The following is a 27314-nucleotide window of genomic DNA, read 5'->3' on the forward strand; positions in this document are numbered from 1 at the left end:
GAACTAGACTATGCACCTAATTTTAAAGTCCCTCTGTTCCGGTGCCAATGGGTGAAGCTGACCGGAGGAGGGGTAACAGTCGACAAAGAATATGGAATAACAACAGTGGACCTCAATAATATTGGGTACAAAGACGAACCATTTGTCTTTGCTACCGATGTGAGTCAGGTGTTCTATGTGAAAGACATGTCTACAAAATCAAAGAGAGGAAAAAACGAAGACATCAACTCAGTGATCAATGAGCCAAAGCGCCACATAGTTCTTTCTAGGAAAATAAATATAGTGAGAATTGAAGACAAGTCAGACATGTCAGAAGATTGTGAAAGAAATGTCCGAATTCCACCCTTCATGGTGAAGAAAGATCCAAGCATCATGTTAAATAATGAAGACACTCCATGGTTACAACAAGATCATAACCACGGGTCATACGTTAAGAAGAAATTCACTGTTGTGCCCGCATGATACAACGATGCATGTTTAATATATTATGTTTTATAGACGGATATTATGTAATATGTTATGACTTCACATTGTAATATGTTTAATATATATTTTAAATTTCACAAGTGTGTGACAAAGTTTTAGAAAGTCTATATGAGATTCAAGAATTTATGACTAGTGTTTGATAAAACTTTCTTAAATGGGAAAATGAGCTATGTAACAATTGTAGATCTTGCTGAGATGATCAAACTTGGTATTCAGAGTTTTTTCATCTGAGGTCATTTAGTGTCTCATTTGAGCAAGTTTGACCAAGTTAAATTTGGTCAAATAAAAAAACAACACTTTGACTCTAGTATTATGAACTCTAAATGACTTCAAATTGAAAAGTTTTGAATACCAAGTTTGTTAAACTCATCAAGATCTACAATTGTTGTTTTGGTCAACTTTCCATTTGAGAAAGTTTGGATGGTTCAAATTTATGATTTTTAAATTTCGACGCTTACAAACTAGTTTTCGGAACCCTAGATTGTCTCAAATTGAAAAGTTTTGAATACCAAGTTTGTTCAGCTCATCAAGATATATAATCCTTATATATGCCATTTTTCATTTGAGAAAGTTTGAACAAAATGTAGTTCAAATTTCACAAGTGTGTGACATAGTTTTAGAAAGTCTATATGAGATTCAAGAATTTGTGACTAGTGTTTGATAAAACTTTCTCAAATGGGAAATTGAGCTATATAAAAATTGTAGATCTTGCTGAGATGATCAAACTTGGTATTCAGAGTTTTTTCATCTGAGGTCATTTAGTGTCTCATTTGAGCAAGTTTGACCAAGTCAAATCTGGTCAAATGAAAAAACAACAACACTTTGACTCTAGTATTATGAACTCTAAATGACTTCAAATTGAAAAGTTTTGAATACCAAGTTTGTTAAACTCATCAAGATATACAATTATTGTTTTGGTCAACTTTCCATTTGAGAAAGTTTGGATGGTTCAAATTTATGATTTTTAAATTTTGATGCCTACAAACTAGTTTTCGGAACCCTAGATCGTCTCAAATTGAAAAGTTTTGAATACCGAGTTTATTCAGATCATCAAGATCTACAATCCTTATATAGGCCATTTTTTCATTTGAGAAAGTTTGAACAAAATGTAGTTCAAATTTCATAAGTGTGTGACATAGTTTTAGAAAGTCTATATGAGATTCAAGAATTTATGACTATTGTTTGATAAAACTTTCTTAAATGGGAAAATAAGCTATGTAATAATTGTAGATCTTGATAATATGATCAAACTTGTTATTCAGAGATTTTTCATCTGAGGTCATTTAGTGTCTCATTTGAGCAAGTTTGATCAAGTCAAATTTGGTCAAATAAAAAAACAATACTTTGACTCTAGTATTATGAACTCTAAATGACTTCAAATTGAAAGTTTTGAATACCAAGTTTGTTAAACTCATCAAGATCTACAATTGTTGTTTTGGTCAACTTTCCATTTGAGATAGTTTGGACGGTTCAAATTTGTGATTTTTAAATTTCGACGCCTACAAACTAGTTTTCGGAACCCTAGATTGTCTCAAATTGAAAAGTTTTGAATACCAAGTTTGTTCAGCTCATCAATATATACAATTGTTGTTTTGGTCAACTTTCCATTTGAGAAAGTTTAATGGTTCAGATTTATGATTTTTAAATTTCGACGCCTACAAACTAGTTTTCGGAACACTAGATTGTCTCAAATTGAAAAGTTTTGAATATTAAGTTTGTTCAACTCATCAAGATCTACAATCCTTATATAGGTTGGTTTTTTATTTGAAAAAGTTGTAGAACAAAAATACTATATTTTCTTTATTTTTATAGGTTCAACAAAAATTTCCTGTCATTTTGGTCAAAAACCGAAAAAAAATTGAAACATTGACGTTACAATAATGTGATAATAAATTTCCAATCGAATAATATTAGTTTTATTAATTTTAAGTTACAAATATATTTTTGCATTAACAAAATACTTAGTATTAGTAACATTTATATTCTATATTCATAAAAGAAATTAAAAACTTTAGGTTACAAAATTTTCCTATCTACAATAAATAATTAGTTAATCAATAGTATTTTTTAAAATAAATATTGCAAAGTATTGAAGTTGCTATATAATTAATTGATTAACCTAGTATTAAACAAGGAGAACAAAATTAAAATCCCAGGCCTTTCCAATTACTCTAGCGGGCTGCCAAAATTTTCAGGCCTTCAGTCCCGGTCCAGGCCAGGAACCGGGACTAAAGGGTGGGCGGAATTGTCCGCCCAAAAATACCTTTAGTCCCGGCTAGTAACACCAACCGGGACTAAAGCTCCTTTAGTCCCGGCTGGTAAGACGAGCCAGGACTAAAGAGTTGGACCTTTAGTCCTAGTTCGGCTTACTAGCCAAGACTAAAGGAGCTTTAGTCCCGGTTGGTGTTACTAGCCGGGACTAAAGGGTCCCGACCTATATATATCGAACGGTTCCTGTTCTGTTGATCTTCTACTTTTCGATCTACACGTCGATCTCGTCTCTGCCTATTCATCTTCTACTTTTCGATCTACACGTCGAGCTCGTCTCTGCCGCACCGCCGTCGTCGTCTACCCGCACCCGGCCTCGTCGTCGAGCCCCGCCCGGCGGCCGTCGAGCTCGTCTCCGCCGTACGTCGTCCTCGCGTGAGGTGCTCAGCTCGGCCCCGTGGCCGGCCAGCACGCCCGCCATCCGCCCCAGCTGCTCTCGGTGGCCATATTTTTTAGATAGTTATTTAGATAGTTTTTGATATATATGTTAGATTAAAATGTATTAAAATTTAATTAGTAGTTTATTCTTAGTTTTTAGTTAGTTTTTTAGATAGTTTTTGATATATGTTAATTAGATTTAAATGTATTAAAATTTAATTAGTACTTTATTTAGATAGTTTTTTTATTATAGTTTTGATATATTTAGTAATTAATTCTATCTAGATATAAGTGTGTTATTTTATTTAATTTGATTTAGTAATTATATTCTATCTCTCTCTATATATGTTAGATTTAATTTTGTTTTAGTAATTGACACATGCATATTTTATTAGTAATTCTATCTCTATATCACATGCATATTTTATTTTAGTAATTCTATCTATATATCACTTGGATATTTTAGTAATTCTATCTATATCACATGCATATCTAGAGAGAGATTCTATATGTATACATATATATGTACTTAATTATTTCTATGTGTATATATACATGTACTTAATTATTTCCATGTGTTGAGAGAGAGAGAAAATTATATCTAGAGAGACATTCTATGTGTTATAACATGCATATCTAGAGATATATACATATGCACTTATTTCTATGTGTTGAGAGAGAGAGAGAAAATTGTATCATTCTATGTGTATATATACATGTACTTATTTCCATGTTTTTGGTTCGAAAGTGTTTTTGATTCGATTCCAAAGCATATACCTTATTATTGTTTATCCTTATAAAATATTATGTGTTATTATATTTAATTGGATGTAGTAATTCTATATGTGTTATCACATGTACTTATGTTACGTGCCATAGTAATTCTATCTATGTGTTATCTTGAAGATACAAATGGCTGCTCCGGATGATAACTTGAATGATGACATAATAGCAGATATTATCAACGCCGGCACCAATGCGGATGTAGATGACACGAGTCAGTACTTTGCAGATTATGAGAATATCCTGAATATCCCGGTGGTTGAAGATCAACACATTGTCGCACAAGAAAATGCTGGCGAGGTATATTCGATTATCTATCATCTCTTATAGATGCATGCGTACGTATATTTGTTGTTAATCGTTGTGTTTCTACTCATGTAGCCGGTCTCTAGATCTACATCAACCACCGGCAAGAATAGGAAAGTCCGAGGGCCAAAAAAGCCATTAGAGGGCCGTTTCATAATATCAGAATTCGATATCGACACCGGCAAACCATTGAGACCACATACTCAGACATATGTCAATCAATGTGGGTTTATTGTAAGGGATAGGATCCCAGTTAGTGCTCGTGAATGGAAACAGAAGATATCCGCTCCTAATGTTAGTTTTGTATCTGATCGTGACAAGAACCTAGCTTGGAGAGATATCACTCAACATTTCACATTATAAGCAGATGATGCTTTGAAGGAGCTAGTGAGGGATTGGACAATGAAGAAGATGGCAACATTGTTCCAAAGTTGGAAGAAGACATTGTATAAAAAGTTTATCTTAAAGAATGATACGCCGGATTTCAATGCTAAGGCGTTTGTCAAGTTGGAGTCCCATTGGGATAACTTCGTACAATACAAGACATCTCAAGAGAGTGAGGAACGTGTGATGAGAAATCGGTAGAATGCCCGACAGAAGCAATACCATCATCACATGGGATCAGGTGGTTATAGGAGTGCTATTCCCAAGTGGCAGAACCTAGAAGCAGAGATTACTGCCAAGGGAATCATACCTGAAACAATAGAGAAGAACTGGCCTTAACGCGCGAAGAATTGGTTCTACGCTCATGGGGGAAGCCTAGACCCAGACACTGGCAAGCTAATTTTTGACCAAAAATTTGAGAGAGCAACACAGAGACTAGCTCGTGCTAGGGAAGAAGCTGATAGTGGTGTTTTCAAGCCCAACAGAGAGAAGGATGAATTGACATATGCCCTAGAGAATCCCGAACACGGTGGTCGAACAAGAGGCTATAGGGCGGTTCCATGGCTACAAGCATTCTCAGCAAACAAGGATACCTACAGAAGCCGCCAGAGAAAGAAGGATGAGGAGGCAGACCGAATCCGTGTATTGGAGCAATTTGTTAATGAGTCATGACAAGCATTTCTTGAATCACGTGAATGAGAAAAATCTCTTGAGGCAATAATGCAGGAGGAGATCAAGAGGCAAGTGTAGCTAGCAATGAGTCAAATGCAATCGCAATCAACGCCGAGAGTCACCATTAGCCCAGTTGGTCAGATGAAAAGCAGTTGTGTCTGTCGGGGTTGTATCTCCAATAGACCGAACGAAGACACCAAGAATCCATGGGTTAGTTATTCAACTTGGATATGCTAGCGTCTCGGTCGATAGAGTGCTCAAAGGTTACAGCAATATTCCTCTTGACATTGAAGGCGGTGATGGGGAGAAGACACTAGGAGAAGCAGAGAAGACATTTATTCAATGGTGCAAACGCTTCATCATCATTCCTGGGACGCCACCGCTTCCCCTATCTCACCCTAGGTACGAAAGAAAGTGAATGAAATATTATTTTCCATTAATTTTATATTAGCTTAAAAAATAATTGACTCACAACTTGTTTTTGTAGCAGGGTCTCCCCCAGCCTAGCCTAATCATTCATTCCCCATCTCATCACAGCGTCACGGGGGGGCGACACGACTTCATCCCCACGACGATCTCCAACTCCTACACCGGCCCCATCGCCTCCACAATGATCTCCAACTCCTACACTGGCCCCACCGCCTCCACAATGATCTCCAACACCTCCACGCGGGTCTCCAACACCGGCCTCATCGCCTCCACGCCGGTCTCCAACACTGCCCCCACCCCCTCCACAGCGACGCACTACAAAGACGTCTAAGGTCCCGGCGGCAAAGAAGACCCCGAAAAAAAGAGTTATTTCTCAAGAAATACTTCCTGAAAAGACTGATGAGCAAATAGCAGCTGAAGAAGACAAAAAAGTGAAAGATTTTTTTATAGATATCCAAAAGCAGAGACAAGCGAAGCTTAAGGAGAAGCCGTACTTTTACATACCACAAGATCTGCTGAGGCAGAAGGTCGAAGCTCATAAGAAAAAGATGCTTAAACTTCGTAAGCCTCCGCTACTATCAGACTATGACCGCTCCCTCGTGAAGTCACATGATGCAGATAAGAAAAGAAAAAGAGCATCAGGAAAGGATGTCCCATAGCTCGGACAACAGAAGCAATCAATGCAAAATCTTGTTGTTGCTAATGAATATGGTTTCAACATAGAAGTCTATCGACCAGACAACTCTGAAGAAGTGTCGGTTCAAGACCTTAATGCTTTTTTTGAACTAACTGGTTTAACCTTGGATCAATTGATGGGCAAAGCTCCAATCCAAAACCTGGAAGTTGATACCTGGAAGACTTATAAATTTGGCAAAAGTCTGTACAACCCTGCGGCTCTGAATAAATTGGGTACGCAAATGTACTTGCTCAACAAGTGGTACATGCAGGCGTATGGCAGGGGTGAGGAGTGGACCTTTGTCAGATTTAGAGACCATCATTACTTCCGTGACGATGACATCTTACATATTAGTTTCGAAGAATTGCATCAACTATACCACATGAACGCTCTGGATAAATCAATCATTAGATCCTTTTGTTTGTAAGTGATTCGTACTTTTATTTAATAAACTCACTTCCATACGTACGTGTATATAATTATCCTCACATGTAACTTATATTTATATATAGATTCCAGATGTCAGAGCTCCAAAGAATACAAGACACCAGTGTTGGCTTCATTGATCCTTATATCGTATTCAAAACCGATATTATTGCCAAGGAGCAGTGGGTATCTGAAGCACAGAAGAATATCATGAGGTTCTTCGTGAAGCAGCACGACAAGACAACAATATTTTTCCGATACAACTTTAAGTAAGTGTTAATAATAATGTAGTCTACACATTTTATGTAATATCAATACAACTTATATGCATGTACGTGTGTATAAACCAATGCAGGTTTCACTGGATACTTATTGTCATTGAGTTAAACTCAAGTCGGTTAGTAATCTTGGACTCGTTGAGAAAAGAGCGGGCACTATACCAAGATATGATAGACATTATCCAGGGGTAATTTCGATCTCTCGCGCACAACTATTATTGAATAGACTTTGCCATAATTTATTAACGATCGTACAATATTATTGGTCACACAGGGTTTGGAAAGAGTTTATTCGGCAACACCGTAAGGATTGCAAGGCACCACTTAGTGTAGTTGAAATACCAGTAAGTTGTACTATATATACTTCCCCACGTGTTTAATTACTATATCGTACTTCAATTTACGTGTGAGATGATGAGAATAATCTTCTTCTCGTACAGTGGTGTTTGCGGCAGCAACCAGGTAATAACTTGTGTGGATACTACGTTTGTGAATTTATCACTGCACACATAAGAACTCCTGAAGATGTCCTTAGAGTACGTATATATCAATTTTTATTTATTTTTAAATGAATATATATATATATGTATTAATAATTTTTCTTTTATTTCAAATGCAAGACTGAATGGTTGAAACAAAGGGTCATGCAAAAAGACCATCTGAAAGCAGTTAAAGAGTCAATAGCATGATTTCTTCTAGAAAAAGTGCTAAATCCCAACGGCGAGTTCTACTTTGATCCTAAGGAATAAATGATGTAAATTAAATATTTATTGATATCGTTATTTTCGAGAAGAAGATTATGAAAGTGTTGTATATATACATATATATATCTATAATATATATAGTTTCATACTTTATTCGAATATAATAATGCTCGAGATGAGAATTAGATGTAATTATATGCGTGCGTGTATTTATATTAGCAGTGTAGAATACGTACATAAAAACATATTATATATTAAACAAATATGTGTAACTGAACTGAAAACAAATTAAACAAAAAAAAAAGAAAAAGAAAAGGAACCTTTAGTCCCGGTTGGGGATACCAACCGGGACTAAAGGGTGCGGCCACGTTTGCTCGGCTAGAGGGCCTTTAGTCCCGGTTGATAACACCAACCGAAACTAAAGGTCCCTCTTTAGTAGTCCCAGGATCGTTGTCCCGGCGTGGTAACCGGGACTAAAGGCTGTTATCGTCCGGGACAACAAGGCCATCCTATAGTACTGTGGAATCCCACGTAGGAGAACATAGCCCTCGGCTGCTCCAACGATGATCAGATGGAAGCCGCCAGGCACTGGGATTGAACTGTCAATGCCGCCACTACTCCGATTCTTGGATGACACCATTGCCCTGCCATGCCTTGCTATACAGATCCATCGTCGTACGGTGATCACTTTGAAGATAGCTGACAAGTAATAATAGACCAAGCCTTCCATCCCCTGCCTCCACAGGCATCTTAAACTTCCCAATGCTTTCGTGTGGGAGGTCAGCGATGGAGAATTTCATCTCACGCGTGTCAAACACAAGCATATCGTTTGCAGCTTCATGCACCCAGCAGACGCAGCTGTGCACGTACTGGCGAGACCACAGCGAAGGTAAGTTCGCCCACGCATAGCTGGAACCAGCTCCTCTAACTTACGAAGAACTACGTCCTGGGACGTACTCGCACCGATGCCTTTCGTTTCTCATCGAGCGGTAGGACGCAAACTGTTCTACAAGCACAGACGTTGGCCCATAAGCCTGCTGCGGCCCGGTCTAGCAGCACGAGCGACGAGGAAAAGGGCGCGAGCCGAGCGAAGCGACGAGGAAAAAGGCGCGAGCCGAGCAAAAAAAGCGCGGGCGGACTGCGCAGACGGCCGCACGGCCGAGAAAAAAGGAGCGCGATCTGTGAGAGGACTGCACACACGGAGGTGCCGGAGTGATCGCCAGATTATTGCATCGACGGAGAGGCCGATTCTCAAACCCTGGAGGGAGAGTTGCTCTGCTCTTGTATTATGTTCCATGGAGACGGAGGAAGATGCCACTAGAAAAGAAGCTAACCAAATGAATCGTGATCCAAACAAGTGAGTAACACACCTCTCTGTATTCTATATTAGTTGTTATTTGACATGAAATGGATTTTGTTATTCCAATCCCATGTACAGCTACTCTTTGCTTACTCTGTTTGGCATGAGATCTGAAATTAGTAAAAGATTTTTCTCTGCAATTGCACAAGTCCCCTACTCATGTTATGTTTTTTTGTGCTAGAGACATGCCACCTGGTTTGGTACCACACGTTGGCATGGAATTTGGAAATTCAAATGAAGCTTGGACATTTTGGCTTAGCTACGGTGGACAGCAAGGCTTTGATGTCAGGAAAAGGTATACAAACAAAAGATCATCCGATGGCAAGATTACATCATGCAAATTTGTTTGTGCAAAGGAGGGTCATCGATTGCCGGACAAAAGAGATCATCTAACAAGATGCCCTCGAGCTGAAACTAGAACTGACTGCCAAGTCCACATGAATCTAAAAATGGATCGAGAAAATGGAAATCTGAAAGTGTCTGAGCTGGTTTTGGAACACAATCATGCACTGCACCTGCCAGAAACCTTACACTTAATGGCGTCACAAAGGAAAATTTCAGAGTTACAAGCTTTTGAAATTGAAACGGCGGATGATGCAGGAATTGGACTAAAAGCTGCACATGAGTTGGCTAGTCGTCAAGTTGGTGGTCCACTCAATCTTAGCTACACCCTTCGTGATCACAAGAATTATTTGCGGACCAAGCGCCAACGAGAGATAGCATACGGCCAAGCAGGTAGCATGCTCAAGTATTTTCATGACAAAATTGTTGAGAACCCATCATTCCAATATGCATTGCAAATGGATTGTGAAGAACAGATAACAAATATATTCTGGGCTGATGCTAAAATGATCACGGACTATGCACATTTTGGTGATGTCGTTAGTTTTGACACTACTTTTGGAACAAACAAGGAGAGTAGACCTTTTGGTGTATTTGTTGGATTCAATCATTTTAGAGAAACTGTTGTTTTTGGGGCTGCTCTCATGTATGATGAGACATTTGAATCTTTCAAGTGGCTATTTGAGACCTTTCTAAAATCTCATAATGGACAGCAACCTAAAACATTCTATACAGATCAAGATGCTGCAATGGGGAAGGCAGTTTCTCAAGTGTTTACAGAAACATGGCATGGATTATGCACCTTTCACATCATGCAAAATGCAGTCAAACATCTACATGAAGAGGATAATGAAGAGGAGAACAAAGAGAATAGAAAGGAGAAGAGTCAAGAGAAGAAAAAAGAGAAGAAAAGGAAGAAGAAAAAGGAGGAGAATGGGGAAACAAGTGTTCTGTCAGATTTTAGTGCATGCATGTTTGAGTATGAAGACATTGCAGAATTTGAACAAAAATTTAAACTCATGAGGCAAAAGGTGAGCAAGCAAACTTGGTTAGACAGTATTTACAAGTTGAAAGAAAAATGGGCTGAATGTTATATGAAGGATGTCTTCACATTAGGAATGAGAAGTACACAACTTAGTGAGAGTCTAAACAATGACTTGAAAATCCATTTCAAATCAGATTTTGATATCATCCGGTTCTTTAAACATTTTGAAAGGGTGGTGCAAGGGAAAAGAAATAATAAACTAAATTCAGAATTTGATTCAAGGAAAAAAATGCCTAAAATATGTATGATGAGGCCGCCACCTATGTTGGTGCAGGCTAGCAAGCTGTACACGCCTATTATATTTGGAGCTTTTCAAGGTGAATATGAAAGATCCTTGGCCGCTTGCACCAAAGCACTGGATGGTACTAATGAATATCTAGTAGGGGATTTTACATATGAGGAGGAATATAAAGTTATCGGTGATCCTTTGAAGGAAACAGTTGCATGCAGCTGCAGGCAGTTTGATAGAATTGGGATATTGTGTAGCCATGCTCTTAAGGTTCTTGATTTGATGAATATCAAGTCACTACCACCACAATACGTGTTAAAGCGTTGGACACGAGAAGCGCGGGCTGGAAATGTACAGGACAACCAAGGGAGAAACATAATAGAAAATCCAAATATAGATGTTGTACTTCGCTTCAGATATATGTCCCGTAAATTTCTTAATTTGGCACATCAAGCAGCCAACTTTCCTGAATGTACCGCGCTAGTGGACAGCACACTTGATATCCTTGGTAAGCAAATTGGAGAAAAAATCAATGCAAGTACAAGCACTTTTGAGGATCTGTGTGCAGATTCCACAAATGCTAGTCCACCAAATGATTTGTTGATCAATGCTAGTCTAAAGAAAAAAGATGTTCAAACAAAAAGTTCAAAACGAAAGAGAACTTGGCTTGACAAGAAGCACAAGGCTAGAAAAAAGAGACAAAACAAAGCTACATCACAGTTTGGAGAAGAGACTAAGAATGATGTTGCACATGCACAAGAGGCAAGTAGTGGTGGTGCAATCTGTCCATTATTTCCTCAGGCCTCAACTTCCGGTGGTGCACAAGCAGAAGGACAAGTTGTTTTGGTCTCATTGTTTCCTGAACCCTCTAATTCAGGTGGTGCACAAGTCCAAGCACAAGGTGGAACACGAGCACAAGTTAGCTTCACTCAAATGTTGACGGTAATATGCTCATATAAGTTAATTTACAAATCTAGAGATGATAATCTTTTTTTAAAACACTAATTTATTTAATACAGGGACCAATGACGGATGATCTTCTAACTAGATTTTGGTGAAATATTCCTATTATGAAGAGGGAGTAATATTTGAGGGCACGGAGGACTGTATGCCATATATCAGTTAGTTGGGGGCATGAAGATGTATATATATGTTCAGCTTTTGTTTGCAGCATATAAGTGACCTGCCATATATTAGTCATTTGGGGGCATGAAGATGTATATACAACTTTCTTTTGCCACATATTAGTTATGTGCTACTCTAAAAAAAACTCTAGTTATGTATATATTTGCACTAGCTGAATTGACAGTCATATATTTGCCACATAGAAGTGACCTGCCATATATGTTCAGCTTTCTGTTGCCATTCTGCAAGCATCATTGACAGTATTTGGGTATAAAATCTGAAACTCTTTTGCATTCAGAGTTCTCAATCGACACAATTATCAAAACAGCACTGAAGTTTCAAAATGACAAGGTCCAGGCACTCAAATAGACAAACATTCCATCATCACAACCAATACAGAGCTATAATCTCAATTCACATCATTTTACATTTTCAATTGACTCAACTATCTGTCTACTGCTACTCTGAACTTTTGGCTTCTCAACCTGCCGCTGTTGCTCTCCTCCCGAGCGGTGTGTTGTGCCCCTCGTTCCATGGTGCTGCAGGCTTGGCAGTAGCAGCCACTCTTCCTCCGTTGCCCCTCGCTTTCTCAGGGGCTGCTCACCTGCGCCAGCACAGCTACGCCGAGGGAGACGACGACCAGCAGCAATCGGCCGACGGCCATCTTGAAGCACGTCCCCTTCGCGGGGCCGAGGAATAGGAATGATGACGAGAGAGCCAGCGATGTCGGCGGAGGATGCTGTCTCAGGGGCCTACTCACCTGGCCGAGGGAGACGGCGAGCGGAAACACTCGGCCGGCGGCCATCTTCTTCAAGCGCGTCGGCGGCGAGCCGGCGAATGAATCTGGAGCGCCTCTGTTTTTCCCCTTTCCTCAAACAGAAGTGCTTCACGCTGCTACTTGGGCCACATCGTGTACATGGGCCAAGGCTCTGTGGCTTCCTGCTTGTTTCCTAGAAACGGATTCCTGCCGCTGGATCATCAATGGACGGCATCGGGTGCAAGTACATCCCTGGGCGTAGTAGTTCGCTAAGTTAGAGGAGCCGGTTCCCACCATCATCCCTCTCGTCCTCGGCGGCAGCGACCGGTGCGAGGAAGGGATCATCGAATGTCATTGCCTCGTTATTGTCGTCCTGCTTAGTAGATAGTAGCAGGTCTCCGGGGATGGTCGGAATCTGGACGTGGCGCCGGTCCTCGAACATGTAATAATGGGGATTAGGGCACCGGGTGAGGAGGATGCGGCTGTCGATTTTTTTTAATTTTAAACCTTTTTTGAAAATAATTTTAAATCTAACACTGACGATTTTTTTTTAAAAAAAAGGCAAAATAGGCGAATTCGTCCCTGAACTATCGTGCTGCTCTCAATTTCGTCCCTCAACTATAAAAACGTCCGATTCAGTCCCTGAACTATCGTGCTGGGCTCAATTTCGTCCCTCAACTATAAAAACGTCCGATTCCATCCCTGAACTATCGTGCTGGGTTCAATTTCGTCCTTCAACTATAAAAACGTCCGATTCGGTCCCTGAACTATCGTGCTAGGCTCAATTTTAAATTTAACACAGTTGCTTTTTTATTTTTAAATCTAATCAGGTTAATATACTGCTAAAACTTAGTTTGTTTTTTTTCTGAGCATCTTAAAGACCTCAAATTAAAAAACTTAAAACTAAAATATTGTAGATTTCATCGAGAACTACAATTTTCATATATAAAGTATCTCCATTTGACCCCATATATGAGAGATACGATTTTTCCAATGCGATAAGCACTTGTACGCGATTAATATACTGTTAAAACATTATTTAATTTTTTTGAACATCTTAATGACCTAAAATTAAAAAACTCAAAACTATAAAGTTGTAGATCTCGTCGAGGGCTACAATTTTCATATAAAAATCATCTTCATCCAAGATCGTATAAAAAAGATACATTTTTTTTCTAAGTTTGCACCCGCGTCCGTCTCCTGGGGCGTGGCGCTACAGTGCTGCCGCGCCTGCGGGAGTGGCCCAGTGAGGATTTTTATATCTTTTTTATACGATTTTGGATGAAGATGATTTTTATATAAAAATTATAGCTCTCGATGATATCTACAACTTTATAGTTTTGAGTTTTTTATTTTGAGGTCATTAAGATGCTCAAAAAATTAAATAATGTTTTAACAGTATACTAATTGCGTACAAGTGCTTATCGCATTGGAAAAATCGTATCTCTCATATATGGGGTCAAATAGAGATACTTTATATATGAAAATTGTAGTTCTCGATGAGATTTACAACGTTCTAGTTTTGAGTTTTTTTTAATTTGAGGTCTTTAAGATGCTCAGAAAAAAAAAACGAACCAAGTTTTAGCAGTATATTAACCAGATTAGATTTAAAAATAAAAAAGCAAATGTGTTAAATTTGAAATTGAACCCAGTACGATAGTTTAGGGACTAAATCAGACGTTTTTATAGTTGAGGGACGAAATTGAGCCCAGCACGATAGTTCAGGGACTGAATCGAACGTTTTTATAGTTGAGGGACGAAATTGAGCCCAGCACGATAGTTCAGGGACTGAATCGGACGTTTTTATAGTTGAGGGACGAAATTGAGCCCAGCACGATAGTTCAGGGACGAATTCGGCTATTTTGCCAAAAAAAAACTAACACTTTTGGCCGCACCTATTGCCCTGACGCGGCCAAATGCCTGTGCCGGGCCATGCATGCTGGCGCGGCAGAGGGCTGACGTGGCGGCGACTAGGAGTGCTGACCGCTAACGGGGCAGGGCTCTGCCGCGCCACTGATCTTGGCGCGGCACTGCCGCGCCCTGATCCATGGCGCGGCAGAGCCGAATATAGCTCCCGCCGCGGCCTTCGTCTTCCCGTGCCCGAGCAGCCGCAGCAGCACAGCGCAGCGCCTGGCCACCGCCACGCCCGCCTCCGCCCGCGCCAGGCTGCCGCACCACGAACGCCAACAGCCCGCCCTCCGCCCGGCCCTCCATTGCCGCCTTCCTCCCCTCCCTTCCATTCCCCGGTCGCCTCCGTCCCTCCTCGTTTAAGGTAACGATGCACATTTTATTTTCGTTTGTGGCACTATGGTGGATAGGATATTATGAATGGGAGTTAAGGTTAGGAGAAAGATTATGTATGAAGGAAGATATTAGTTTGATTTTGTCAATGTTAAAGTTAATTATTTAGTTAGAAGTTTATTTATCATGCATTTTTTATTGCTATAATTGTCAGTTATATTATTTTAGTTGCATTGCAAATGATTATATTTTACATTAATCTTCGTAGTTTTGATTGATATTTAATTTGAACCGTTGTATTAGATGGAAGACATGTTTCGGGAGCAGTTATGGCGGAAACAGGGGCGTCCTAGAGAATTGTACCCCGACGCTTCTAGTAAAGATTTCCCCGTTCCTCCTGAACTCCCTGTCCCTAACTGTGACTGTGGACGTCCGGCCGACGTGTTTCAATCGAGACATCCGGACACAGCGGCTCGTTGCTTCTACACATGCAGTCGTTTCAATGTAGGTAATTGTTTCCATATGTTTTTTTCTTTATTTGTATTACTAGGTTACTAATATTTTGTTTAAATTTTGTTATGTAGGCCCATGAGAGGTGTTTTTTCTTTCAGTGGATCGACGGTGCAGACAAGTTTGACCCTAGGTACCTCCTTTTCGACGATTGGTGGAGGGGGCGAAATCTACGAGAGCACTTCCAGCGGTGGGTTCCACCTCCCCCTAACCCCCTCCAATGACGGCTAAGGAGAAGCACTTAGCCGTAGTTAGACGACTTGAGGAACCTCCTATGTGCCATTGTGGAGACCGAGCCGTGATAAACCCTGACAATACGTTGGAGTTTGTGTGTCCAAACAAGCATGAAGTGCAAAGTGTATTTGTTCAAAAGTTGAGCTATATGTGTCATGTACTAATGTCATGTTATTTAGGTGTATTCAATGGCGAAGTGTCGTTTCAAGGAGTGGTTGTATGGTCCTAAGAACAAATGGTCCGAAAACCCTCCAAAAGCAAAACAAAAAAAGCTAGATAAGCACAGAAAGTGAGTTGGTCGCACCGTTGAATCACCGATTATGGTGTCTGATGAGGGGGGTGAGGAGGAGAACGACACTGCAAGACTGAGCGAGCTCATCGCTCTAGCAGAGGCGGGCCTGCCAGCGAAGGAGGCTGAGGATGACACTGCCAGACTGAGCGAGCTCATCGCTCTAGCAGAGGCGGGCTTACAGGCGGAGGAGACTGAAGACAACACTGGTAGACTGAGCGAGCTCATCGCTCTAGCAGAGGCAGGCTTGCAGGCAGAGGAGGATAACGATGCGTTCTTCACTCAGGCCGCAGAGGCCGCAAATAAAGCAGAGACCGCTTACTACAGGCAAAAGGCAGATCAGGGCAATGTAGGTGAGCCTAGCCACAACAACAGAGTTGTGGTTGAGGATTGGTACTCGGACGACGAGTTGCTTACTCAGTATGTTTCTGACTGAGGGTTTTTTATTACGCCGTCATATATCATGTACTTGGATTTATTATACCCATGTATCATGTACTCGGATTTATTGTACCCATGTATTATGTACTCGGTTTGTAAAACAAACGTAATCGATCGAAATTATCTCAAACAGAGCGCCGTAGCCCACTGGTTCGGCCGCGACCGTGCGTAAGTTGAAACGAACATGAAGCAAATCAATGAACAACAAGTTCGCACACAACATGTTCAATGGTTTATGAGTCTGCAAGTTTTCGGCGACAATATTCATTCGACAAAAGTTCGACGTAATGAAATAAGTTCCAGAAATGTAAGGATCCCTTGAACGCCTCTTGGAAACCTCGTTGTCCGATGGAAGAAGGTGGTCGTCGTACTCCACCTCAAGAAGGTGGTACATCTGGTGCGGCGTGGGACGGTCCATCCTGTTACAATTTGATAAACAAAGGGTTAGAGTATTCAAATTAACAATATTCAGATTAACATTACGTAGCCATTTCTAAATTTGAAGTACTTATGCAATACGAACACAATATAAAATCACCTGCTGCCCTCGTACTCTATGCCGGCTAGCCTTGTGACCAGATTGTTTACAAACGGAGCAAAGATTCCTGCCACGGGCCGTCATGAACACCCTGCATCCTGTACCCAATGTCCACCACCACCTCAACCATGGGCACATTGGAACCTTGGAGAACCCTATTGTAGTGGGACCAGTGAGCAGGGTCACACAAGGACATAAGGATATAGTGTGCCCTAGTCTTCCCAGTATCAAACCTCCCCTTTAGTGTGAAATCACCGCTAAACTTTTTATTCAAACGGACACAAAGGTCGTTGAAGCTAGGAGGTTCATCAAACCATTCCAATTCTTCTTCCATATCCTCAAGCATACCATCTTCTCTCCTAACACTTCCTCCATACAAAACTCTAACCCAACAATCCATCTGCAAGACCATTTCCAGAAACTTCATCAAGTCGTCGAAATCATCGTACGTAATATCCATAGTTTAATAACTATACTCGCTACACTAACTATACTTTAATAATTTAACTAACTTTATTAACTATAATAACTATATTAGGGGAGTACCTCGCTGCAGCGGCCTGTGCCGTGCCGTGGCCCGAGGGGGTGGCGCGCCGACGTGCGGGTGCGGCGTCCGTGCCGTGCTCGGCGATGGGCTGCCTGGAGAGGGCGGACGCGGCTGGCTCGCTGGCTGGCGCGGGAGCACGCGGGCGCGGCTGCTGGCCTGGCGCGGCGGCCGGCGTGGTCGGCGGCGGCCTGGCATGGGTGGAGGCGGGCGTGGCCTGCTTCGCGGCGGCTAGGCGCTGCGCTGCTGCGGCTGCTCGGGCACGGGAGGACGAAGGCCGCGACGGGAGCTATATTCGGCTCTGCCGCGCCACTGATCTTGACGCGACAAGATCGGTGGCGCGGCAGAGCCCTCCCCCGTCAGCGGTCAGCGCTCCTGGTCGCCGCCACGTCAGCCCTCTGCCGCGCCAGCATGCATGGCGTGGCACAGGCATTTGGCCGCGCCAGGGCAATAGGCGTGGCCAAAAGTGTTAATTTTAAAAAAAATCGTCAATGTTAGATTTAAAATTATTTTCAAAAAGGGGTTAAAATTTTTAAAGAAAAATCCGGCTGTCACGGACGTCACAGACGTGCCAGCGTTTGGGGTCAGGGAGGAAAGAGAAGGTGAAGTCGGCGGCTTTCGCGAAGACGCCGGCAGCTAGAGCGGAGCGCCGCGGCGACTGGGCCGGAAGGAATTCTGTGTCGCGGTGACTAGGATCGTCGAGCAGCAACCCAAGGACGGGCCGGCGGTGGACGGACCTGAAGCGGCGGAGGCAGCGGTCGTTGGAGACGACGACGCGGCGGAAGGAAGCGCAGGCCGCGGAGGCGCGGGCGAGGTCGGCCACGTCGTCGAGGCGGAGGAAGATCTCCTCCAGGAGATCAATGGGGAGGTCGGACGCCATTAATCCCATGGTCGATCGGCGCAGGCTGGTGATAGATCGATGCAGCCAGCGTCCATGTATTTGTGGGTGGCTGGGTGCAAATAGAGCAGATTACTACAGCTCGTAACCGCCTTGGACTCTCTGATAATAAGACATAAAGAAATAGTATAACTCAGCTAAATACAGTTATATCTCTTCTCTTCTCTATCTCTATACACCTAAAAATACCTATTGTTATCGTATCGGCTCCGCTCGCGCCCCTCCGTCAAAATACGTGTCGTACGAGACTCCCTCGATCCTGTACTCCTAAGCCAACATCTACGGAGTCCGAACGGTTGGCGGCCTCAACAGATTATTCATTCAAAAAAAAAAAACCTACATCACTGCCACCTCCCGTTCCTGAAGATGAGCGCTCACGCAAGCTCGCATTGCCGCCGTCCGCACCCGTCGCCAGCTACGTATCCGTGCGCGCTTACACACGCACGCGAGCTTGCCCCTCGCACACATCCTCGATAGCGCCGCTGCACCTCGCGCTTGCAAAGACCGGTCATATCCCGCCACCGCAGCCCAACAATGGCCACTCCGCTCAACGGCTCAAGAGTGAGTGCCTTGCGCCGTCACAGATGCTCGAGCTTGGGACGACGACGCTGCTCGTGCGCACCGGCTGGGCTGCTTTATGGTCGCGCCTCGCATCCCCTCGGCCACTGCTTGACTCGCGTCCTCGTTGGCACCATCGCAGCTCGTGCCGATGAGCCTGGCCGCGCACGCAGTTGTTGCCACCCATCGTGGCCGCTTGCGATCGCGAGCTCGGTGGCCGACGTCGTCGCGGCCACTCAAGCTTGAGCTAGCCACGCTGCTCGCGGAGAGCCCTGCCGCGCACAGATGCAGCCCCTTTGCAAGCAACCACTTAGGCATGCAACTCGGTCTCTGGTTGGCCGTCGCTGTTGGCAAGCACGTCGCTGGCACACAGTTCGTGCTCGCAAACAGCAGGCACCAACCACTGAAGGACACAGAAAAAAGATGAGAAAAATATGACTAATAATACTAGATAGTAATTAGTGATGTGGCACCCATGAGAAACTATGAGACTTGGAGATGAGCCTCCTTGGATCCTTTGCCACGCATCGCACTGTGGTGATTTACCGAACGAGGATAGCAAGTACGGATGCGTGTTTCGGTGTTTGTTCCTCAACTCAAGTTTTTTTCTGGATTGTGCTGGCAAGGTTTAGCTTGCTCGAGAGGGAGAGCCAAAACGGCTCGCCCGAGCAGCCAATTTTCTCGTTACCTGCATCGGCACAAGTAGATGAGGCCGGACCTTCATCCACTATTTTTTTTAAGTAGGATTAACTTCCACAAATCTTCTATGACTTGTGACAATAATAATTCAACAAGCTTCTGTATCTAAATAAACTTTCTTCGTCCGTACCCCATGCATAGGTGGGATTGAAGAGCATTCAAGGCCCTGCATCACTGGCCAACGCAGGTAACTTTGTGCCTCTCTCCGTGAGGTGTGGAGACCAACAAGAGCTAGGACTCGCCTTAGGTGCAATCCTGGTACATTAATATGATCCAGTTAGATATCAAAAGCTGACATTGTTAAGACATATAACAAAGAAATTAAAGAAAGAAAGAAGGTTGTTACCATTTCATATAGTAGGCGGTGAAAACGGTGGAGAAATTCGGGGACACTACCATATTTCAACACACCCAGATTCTCAAGCAGCAATGTCTTGAGGTCCACGGTGAAGTAGTGTGCTTCAGATGGGTGATTCATAGGATCAAGCACAGAGAGATCGACCTGGTCCATTGGATGCCCTCGTAGGACAGCGTAGCCGTCTGCTGCAACACTGAGGATCCATAGACCGGCAATTGGCAGTGGAATTGTATTGTCGTGCCGCCACTCTTCAGCAGGTTCTGGAACGAAGACACCACCATTATTTCCTTGCCAAGCCTTACTATACAGCTCCAACTTGTTGTCGTCAACAAGTAACAGACCAAGCCTACCTACCCCTGCCTCCACAGCGATTTTAGAGCGTCCGTATAGTAGCTTGTTTGCGGGATGTCAGTGATGATGATGATGGAGAACCTCATCGTCCCGCACGTGTCAAGCACGAGCACGAAATTTTCATAAGAATTCGTCCAGTAGAAGCAGCTGCGCACAGACTGGCGAAACCACACTGAAGACAGCTTCGTCCATACATAGATTGGGTTGGTAAAAGATGTGACGGCTCGCCATTGTCTGCCGGCCGAAGAGAAGGCGAAAGCCACCACCTTGGTTTTGGACAGAGCATTGCACATCACCCGGAACAACAGTTCGTGACCATCTCTGTCGTCCTCCTTGCCGTTGGCCTCCGGCGCCGGTGCGAGGAAGGGCTCAAACTCGAGTTCCTGCTGGTCACCACCGTGCTCTGTGGAGGCCGCCGCATCTAGTAGATCGTCGGGGATGGGCGGAATCAGGACATGCCGCCGGTGCAAGGGGTCGCAGACCACGAGGTCCTGGAGGGCGTACGAAACAGATTGGAACCGGGACCGGGAGAGGAGGACGCGGCCGTCACGAGCGTCGCGGACGCGCCAGCACTTGGGGTGAGGGACGAAGGAGAAGGTGAAGTCGGCGGCTTCTGCGCAGGCACCGGCGGCCAGCGCGGCAAGGCGCGGCGACTGTGCAGGGTAGAATACTATTTCACGGTTTTCACCACCGCCACGATTCTCGAGTAACCCTAGGACGGGCCGGCGGCGGTGGACGGACGGGAACCTGATGAAGCGGCGCAGGAAGCGGTGGTCGGAGACGATGCGGCGGAAGGAAGTGCAGGCAGCGGAGGCGCGGGCGAGGTCAGCCGCGTCGTCGAGGTGGAGGAAGATCTCCTCTAGGAGATCGACGGGGAGCTCGGACGCCATGGATTGATTGCGTGTGGTCGGCGCACGGCTGGTGATAGATGCATGTACAGCGGGATATTATTAAAACCACCACGTTCATGTTTTTAATTATTTGTGGGTGGAAAGCATAATCGAATTGCATACCGATCGATACAGATTTTTTGAAGCAAGCCATATGACAATACAACTTCGAATAACAATAGTAACAATACAACTAAATAAACATGGACTTCTTTTTTAGAAAACTAGATTTTTTTTAGAATTACACACTACAACGTAAACGCTTACAACACGCTAGCAAGCACAATCACATACGCAACCCTACCCGTATGACCTTCGAAGAACTGAGCCGGTAGATCTTGGACTCCTATAAACTACTATATACAACCATATGGCCCGTGGCCTGGTAGCCGGCACGAACCACGGTTTTTTGGGCCGGCCCAAGTACGTCACAGTCGAGTGGCCAATGTAACCAACCCAGCCTGCCTCGGTAACTCAAGCATATCAGGCAGCACAGCACGACCCATAAAAAGGCCACGGTTTGGTACTAGGTCTGCTAATAGGATAACACACTCCAACCCTAGGCCAACATTCCACTCGGACACTCGCGACTCCTAGTCCCAAATCCCAACCCACGCCACCTCGACCAGTCACACAACGTGCATCAATGAGGGACAACGAGTTGACAACGAACTCCACGTCATCAATGAGTGATGACAAAGACCGCAGCAGGCTGATGACAAGGACTGTTGCTGGAAGATGAGTCGATGATGAACTCCGTGCCATCTGCCGTCAACGAGTGACGACGAATGCCTAGATAGGCTGCTAATGAGGGCTGCTGCGGGACAACGAGACGACGACGAGAGGCACGGCAAGCAATCGACGAGGAACACCGTGTGATGAGTTGACAACATCATTCTGGCGTCTAAAGGTAGTGTCATCGTCCGGAGCAAGATCTCTGATCTTGTTGACAAAGTGTCGACGAAATATGGCTGGTAGTCTACCGAGGGGTATGCCCATGGTAGTAGATGAATCGGTGGAGGCTCGCGTGATACGAACTAGATGGTGACACAGGCGCAGAGACAACGATTTAGACAGGTTCAGGCTGTCAAGTCGACGTAATACCCTACCTCATGTGTCTTTGGTGGATTGTCTATTATGATGAGATGTAACCCTAAGCTAAGCCTAGGATCTCGATGGTCATGCCGACTAGGGGGACTCCTGCCCCTCCTTATATACTCCAGAGGGATAGGGTTACAAAAAAAAGTATTCTAATTGGTTATATGGTAGGATTACAATATCTCTGAGAGTCCTAATAAATCATATCTCCAAGATGCCTTGCGGACTTGCAGTGTACGCTAACCAGTGTCGTGCGACGCAAATCTTGATCTTGTGAGCTGGACCGTTCCTGACCATGCAGCCCATGTCCCTTGACATGGGTACCTAGGGTATATCCTCCACAGCTAGTCTCCGAGCACCTTGTATCCACTGAGCAACGCCGTCTTGATCATGTCTGAGCAATTCGAAGTGAAGCCGACCAGTTTAATTGGCGATCCGACCAGTTTAACTATCTAAGCAGTGAAAATAGGAGCCAACCAGTTTAACTAGCTAACAGATCAACGAAGATGAATGCTGACCAGTTTAACTAGTTAACAGACCTCGGACTTAGCCAAGTTAGGCTTACGAAAAGGATGTAAGGGGCTCAAGATTAATTTTAAAAATTCTTCACCTTAGGTGAAGTGTAGCCACTTAGACTCCGGTTACGAGATCAGATGATTATCATCTATGACTTAGTCAATAAGGAGGATAAATCTGGAAAAAAGCACTACATTCACCGCCAGGTGAAATATAGCCACTGGTGGTAGGTGAATAATTCACGTAGTGTCAGGGTCAAAAAAGAGAAGACTCGCTCCATATACTAGCCGATCACAGTCCCTATCTTAGCTGAAAACCATTAACGTAAAAAATTAGTACATGCACCGCAAGGTGCAGTGTTCACACCGTAGTCCCTGAGCCTGCTAGAAGATGAAAGAATAAATCTTGTAGTAGGGTCAAAGAATTTTAATGAAAGCTTGCCAACGTCATCTGCCATGTAGGCATGAGATCGAGAACATAGCCGCTTCTAGATAACACGAATAAGAACGTGGCTGGTCGGCAAGTCGTTGGAGAATATCTTTAAGATATCACGCATGGAGAATGAGCGAAGCATCTTAAAGATGTTTAAATATGGAGATTAAATGTAATATCCTAAAGATATTAAACACGGAGAATGACCAGAGAAATAATAATTGGAGAGACACCGAGGAGAAGATTGTATTAAATACACGTATAAGAAGAGTGACTTAGCTTTAGTCAAATCATCTAATCGGCGGCGTATAATGTTATCTAGTCGGTGTCGACGAAATTGCCCGGCCCTTGAGCTTTTCGACCTATCATCGTAGCGGCGATCACGGTTGTCATAGCGATCATCATTGCGATGCGGCACGGCTCGTTTGACGGCTCGGGCGGCTGCGTGGAGTCGTAGTCGAATAGGCCTAGTCGGTCGCCGGGGCTGAGTAGTTGAAACTGCTTCCCGGTAGATTCTTGATCAACCCGAGCAGTTGCCGAGTAGTTCTTGTTCGTCTTCCAGGTTGTCGCCGTGCATCTTGCATGTATACACGCATGCAAGCCTCAACAATTAATTAGCTTGTATATGGATGTACGGACCCAGCTTGCATTGCATGCTTTGTAGATGGATGTGACACCGCACAGCTTTCTCCTCGGTGTAGATTGATTCGTAGCCTCCTCCCCCCCCCCCCCCCCCCCCCCCAGCTTGCATTGCATGCTTTGTAGATGGATGTGACACCACACAGCTTTCTCCTCTGTGTAGATTGATTCGTAGCCCCCCCTGTTGATTGCGTCGGAGCCATGATGACGTTGAGGTCTTGATCCTCGAGACTTGTTGCCGCTACATGGATTTGTACTCCTTCCCGTACGTCGGCATAGTGTCGGATCTTGACGTAATACATGCATCTTCCTGTACCTGAGCGATGCATGCATGCAGATACATGTACATGCAAGAAGCCAAGTTCTGATCGGCTTGCATATTACTGCATGTTGTCCGATCTATTTACGTCTTCATGTTCACGTTGTTCTTGATGATGGATTTCCGGCTAATGGCGGGACGTTGAGTGCTGGAAACGACGTTGAAGGTTGATCCTGGCGGGAACGTCGATCCTCGAGAGTCTTCTTTTGTTGCCGTTGTAGATGGATTCCGCCATTAACGAGTTTCTCAGGATGACGACAAGATGTAGACGTCGGTATGCAACGGAGGTCGCTGAGTTGCAGCCGTAGTAGATTGATTCCATCGCCGAGTTGCCGCCGTATGGTGGAATCGAGGTCTGCCATCTGTTCCGTCATGGGATCAGCACGCACACTCCCTACCTGGTGCGTCACTGTCGACGAAATACGGCCGACAGTCTACCGAGGGGTACGTCCACGGTAGTAGATGAATCGGTGAAGGTTTGTGTGATACGAATTATATGGTGGCACAGGCGCAGAGACATCGATTTAGACACAGTGACCAGGACGTTCAATGGGACGGCTGCCTACATCTTGTTTGGCTTCAGTATACCACGGACCACACAAAGATATTTCTGCCACTGGCAATGACGCCACCTATGTGTGGCTCAATTAGCTGTAACCTAGCCGTTTGTTTCTGCTGTTGTGCCCCTCCAGCCCTTTTGCTGTATGCTGGAGCTATTTGGTCTGATTCTAGATTTGGGGCGCTTTGGCCCTCGCCGATGTATTCCCTTTAAGTTTGTAGTTTGTACTAATTGAGGTTTGCCCAGTGGAATCCTGGTACACTAATAGAGATGGAAAGGATGTGGGGTTTGCCTCTCGTACGTGTGTTCAAGTTTTGTTCTTTGTCCTCTTTTAACCTGCTGTCATCCCACACTAAACTTGCCGTTTTCTCTATGTTTGTGGATGATTTGAAGTCACTTGGTGAGCATCGGACAAAAATGCCTAGCAGCCAGTCCCGTGTTGGACACATAGTTGTACAATGCCCAGTTTGCAAAGTGTCCCAGAAATTCTAAACTAAACTCTGTTTGTAGTACGTGGTTGTGTTTTGAGTGAAGAATGGTGTGATTTTGTTTGCACCTGGCACCTTCACTTTGTACCCAACCGTGTTTAGATTTTTTTTTTTTTAAAAATCAAGATACGTCATGAAAGCCACGCCAAACCTTGTGTGAGATCTGTGTAAGTCTCGTGAGGTTTTGGCCAAAATTCATCAATGTAATAAAGTTCAATTGATTATGCATTAGCTCGGAGCAAAAAAACAGTAGAAGAGATAAAAGGGCGCATTCTAATCTGATACAATTCGTTAGAAAGGGCCGGCCCAACCCACATTTTTTTTATGCAAGGCCCAACCGACATTGCATATCCTAGAGCCCTATGCTGTGTTTGCGTTGAGTTGTTGTGGCCCGGCCCGTTCAGTCCCCAGCAGCCCACATATGCGTGGGACCCTCCACTCCACGCTCCACTTCGCGTCTTCGCCGTCGCCGTCGCCGTCGCCGTCGAACAGATCCACTCACCGAACCCTATCCGCTCCCGCCGGCACGCAATGTCCCCGACGAGATCCTGGAGGAGATCTTCCTCCGCCTCGACGCCGCGGAAGACCTCGCCCGCGCCTCCGCCGCCTGCACGACGTTCCGCCGCGTCGTCTCCGCGCGTCGCTTCCTTCACCGCTTCAGGTGCCTCCACCCCCCTCCCGTCCTCGGCTTCCTCGAGTTCGACGCACTGGGAACATTCCACCCCGCGGAGCCGCCCCACCGCGCCGCCCCTGCTGCACGCGCCCTCGCTGAGGCCGCCGACTTCACCTTCTCCTTCCTCGGCACCCGTCACTGCTGGCGGGTCTGCGACGCCCGCGACTCCCGCGTCCTCCTTTACCGGCGCACCAGCATCACCGCCGCGTTCGCTGACCTCATGGTCTGTGACCCCTTGCACCGCCGGCACGTCGAGCTACCCGCCATCCCCGACGACCTAGCGGCTGCTACTGGGGGCTCGGGCATGCAGGAATTCGATGCCTTCCTCGATCCAGACAGTGACAATGACAAGGAGAAGCAGGATTTGTCATTCCGGGTCATCTGCGCTGTGCAGTGCCAACACAAGCTCGTGACCTTCCACTTCTCTTCAGTCACCGGACAATGGCGAAGCATCACGTTCAATAGAACAATTCCTTTCGACTATTCCTTGGTTAAGTATCAGTATCTGTTCGAGCGCCACTATGCACATGGCTGCTACTTCTGGACGACCGCTCTTGGCGGCAGTTTTATGGTCATGCTCAACATGCATGATATGGAACTCTCTGTTGTTGACCTCCCTCCTGTCATATTTTGCCCTCGAGAACAGGCCATTGTGGAGGCAGGGGAAGGCATGATAGGTCTGTTCAAACTCAGAGATGACATGCTACAGCTCTTCTACAAGTCTTTGCGAGGCACTGAGTGGCACCATGAAAGGATAATGGGGGAATTCACTGTGTGCCATTATAAAAGATCGTAATGCCCTGTGTGTCCCTGGAAAAGTTCAGCGGTCTTCAGCGCCGCGCCAAAAACTGTAGGTGTGAAAAGACGAAAATACCCTTAAGTCTAAATATGTCATTAATTTTTTTGAGCATCTTAATGAAAATTATAGATCTCGACGAGATCTACAACTTTCTAGTTTTGAGTTTTTTCATTTGAAGTGAAGCTTTATTTGTCGGCAATGAAGGTGAGCCCATGTTGGATCAGCCGCAAACAATCTTTGGTATGTCTACACTCCTGACACATTGATCACGAGCTCTGGACTCTCAGGGTCATCAGAGGAGACAACTCCGTTCAGGTTGTCGGACGTGAATGTTGCGTGTTCAAGCTGTTAGTAGTTTGTACCAATGTTTGTGCACTTCAGGTCCTCACGACCTCACCTCTCTGCAGGTGGCTAGAGCGATGCCATGTAAAGTACAAGATCAAGATGTTTGGTATATTAGCAAAAATTGATATTATACTTGCAAAAATCATGAGCTCTGTCTCGGTGGAACATGACTGTCAATCATCAAGTATCATGTGGTTTTGCTCATAGTATTTGCCAAGTTTTTGCCCAAATTTCACGGCCTAGAATG

General features: G+C 44.4%; 2 protein-coding genes across 2 annotated transcripts; both read left to right on the forward strand.

The window, feature by feature from the left end:
* The first annotated feature begins 9686 nt into the window (after window positions 1-9686).
* On the forward strand, window positions 9687-12260 carry LOC136507734 (protein FAR1-RELATED SEQUENCE 5-like). The gene is made up of 3 exons (XM_066502361.1): window positions 9687-11532; window positions 11644-11708; window positions 12153-12260. Exons 1-3 carry the CDS (start codon window positions 9687-9689, stop codon window positions 12258-12260), a joined length of 2019 nt encoding a protein of 672 aa, XP_066358458.1.
* Window positions 12261-25032: 12772 nt separating this feature from the next.
* LOC136507735 (uncharacterized) lies at window positions 25033-27097 on the forward strand. The gene is made up of 2 exons (XM_066502362.1): window positions 25033-25059; window positions 25655-27097. The coding sequence occupies exons 1-2, from the start codon at window positions 25033-25035 to the stop codon at window positions 26717-26719; spliced, it is 1092 nt and encodes a 363-aa protein (XP_066358459.1). The 3' UTR covers window positions 26720-27097.
* The last annotated feature ends 217 nt before the right edge of the window (window positions 27098-27314 follow it).

This window comes from Miscanthus floridulus, chromosome 15 (assembly GCF_019320115.1).
Source record: "Miscanthus floridulus cultivar M001 chromosome 15, ASM1932011v1, whole genome shotgun sequence".
Taxonomy (NCBI): domain Eukaryota; kingdom Viridiplantae; phylum Streptophyta; class Magnoliopsida; order Poales; family Poaceae; genus Miscanthus; species Miscanthus floridulus.

Coding starts and splice junctions, on each gene's coding strand:
- LOC136507734 (XM_066502361.1), top strand. CDS start 9,687: ATGGCGTCACAAAGGAAAATTTCAGAGTTACAAGCTTTTGAAATTGAA. Junction 11,533..11,643: donor TGCACATGCACAAGAGGCAA/GTAGTGGTGGTG, acceptor CCTCTAATTCAG/GTGGTGCACAAGTCCAAGCA. Junction 11,709..12,152: donor GCTTCACTCAAATGTTGACG/GTAATATGCTCA, acceptor CATCATTGACAG/TATTTGGGTATAAAATCTGA.
- LOC136507735 (XM_066502362.1), top strand. CDS start 25,033: ATGGAAAGGATGTGGGGTTTGCCTCTC. Junction 25,060..25,654: donor GGATGTGGGGTTTGCCTCTC/GTACGTGTGTTC, acceptor CGGCCCGTTCAG/TCCCCAGCAGCCCACATATG.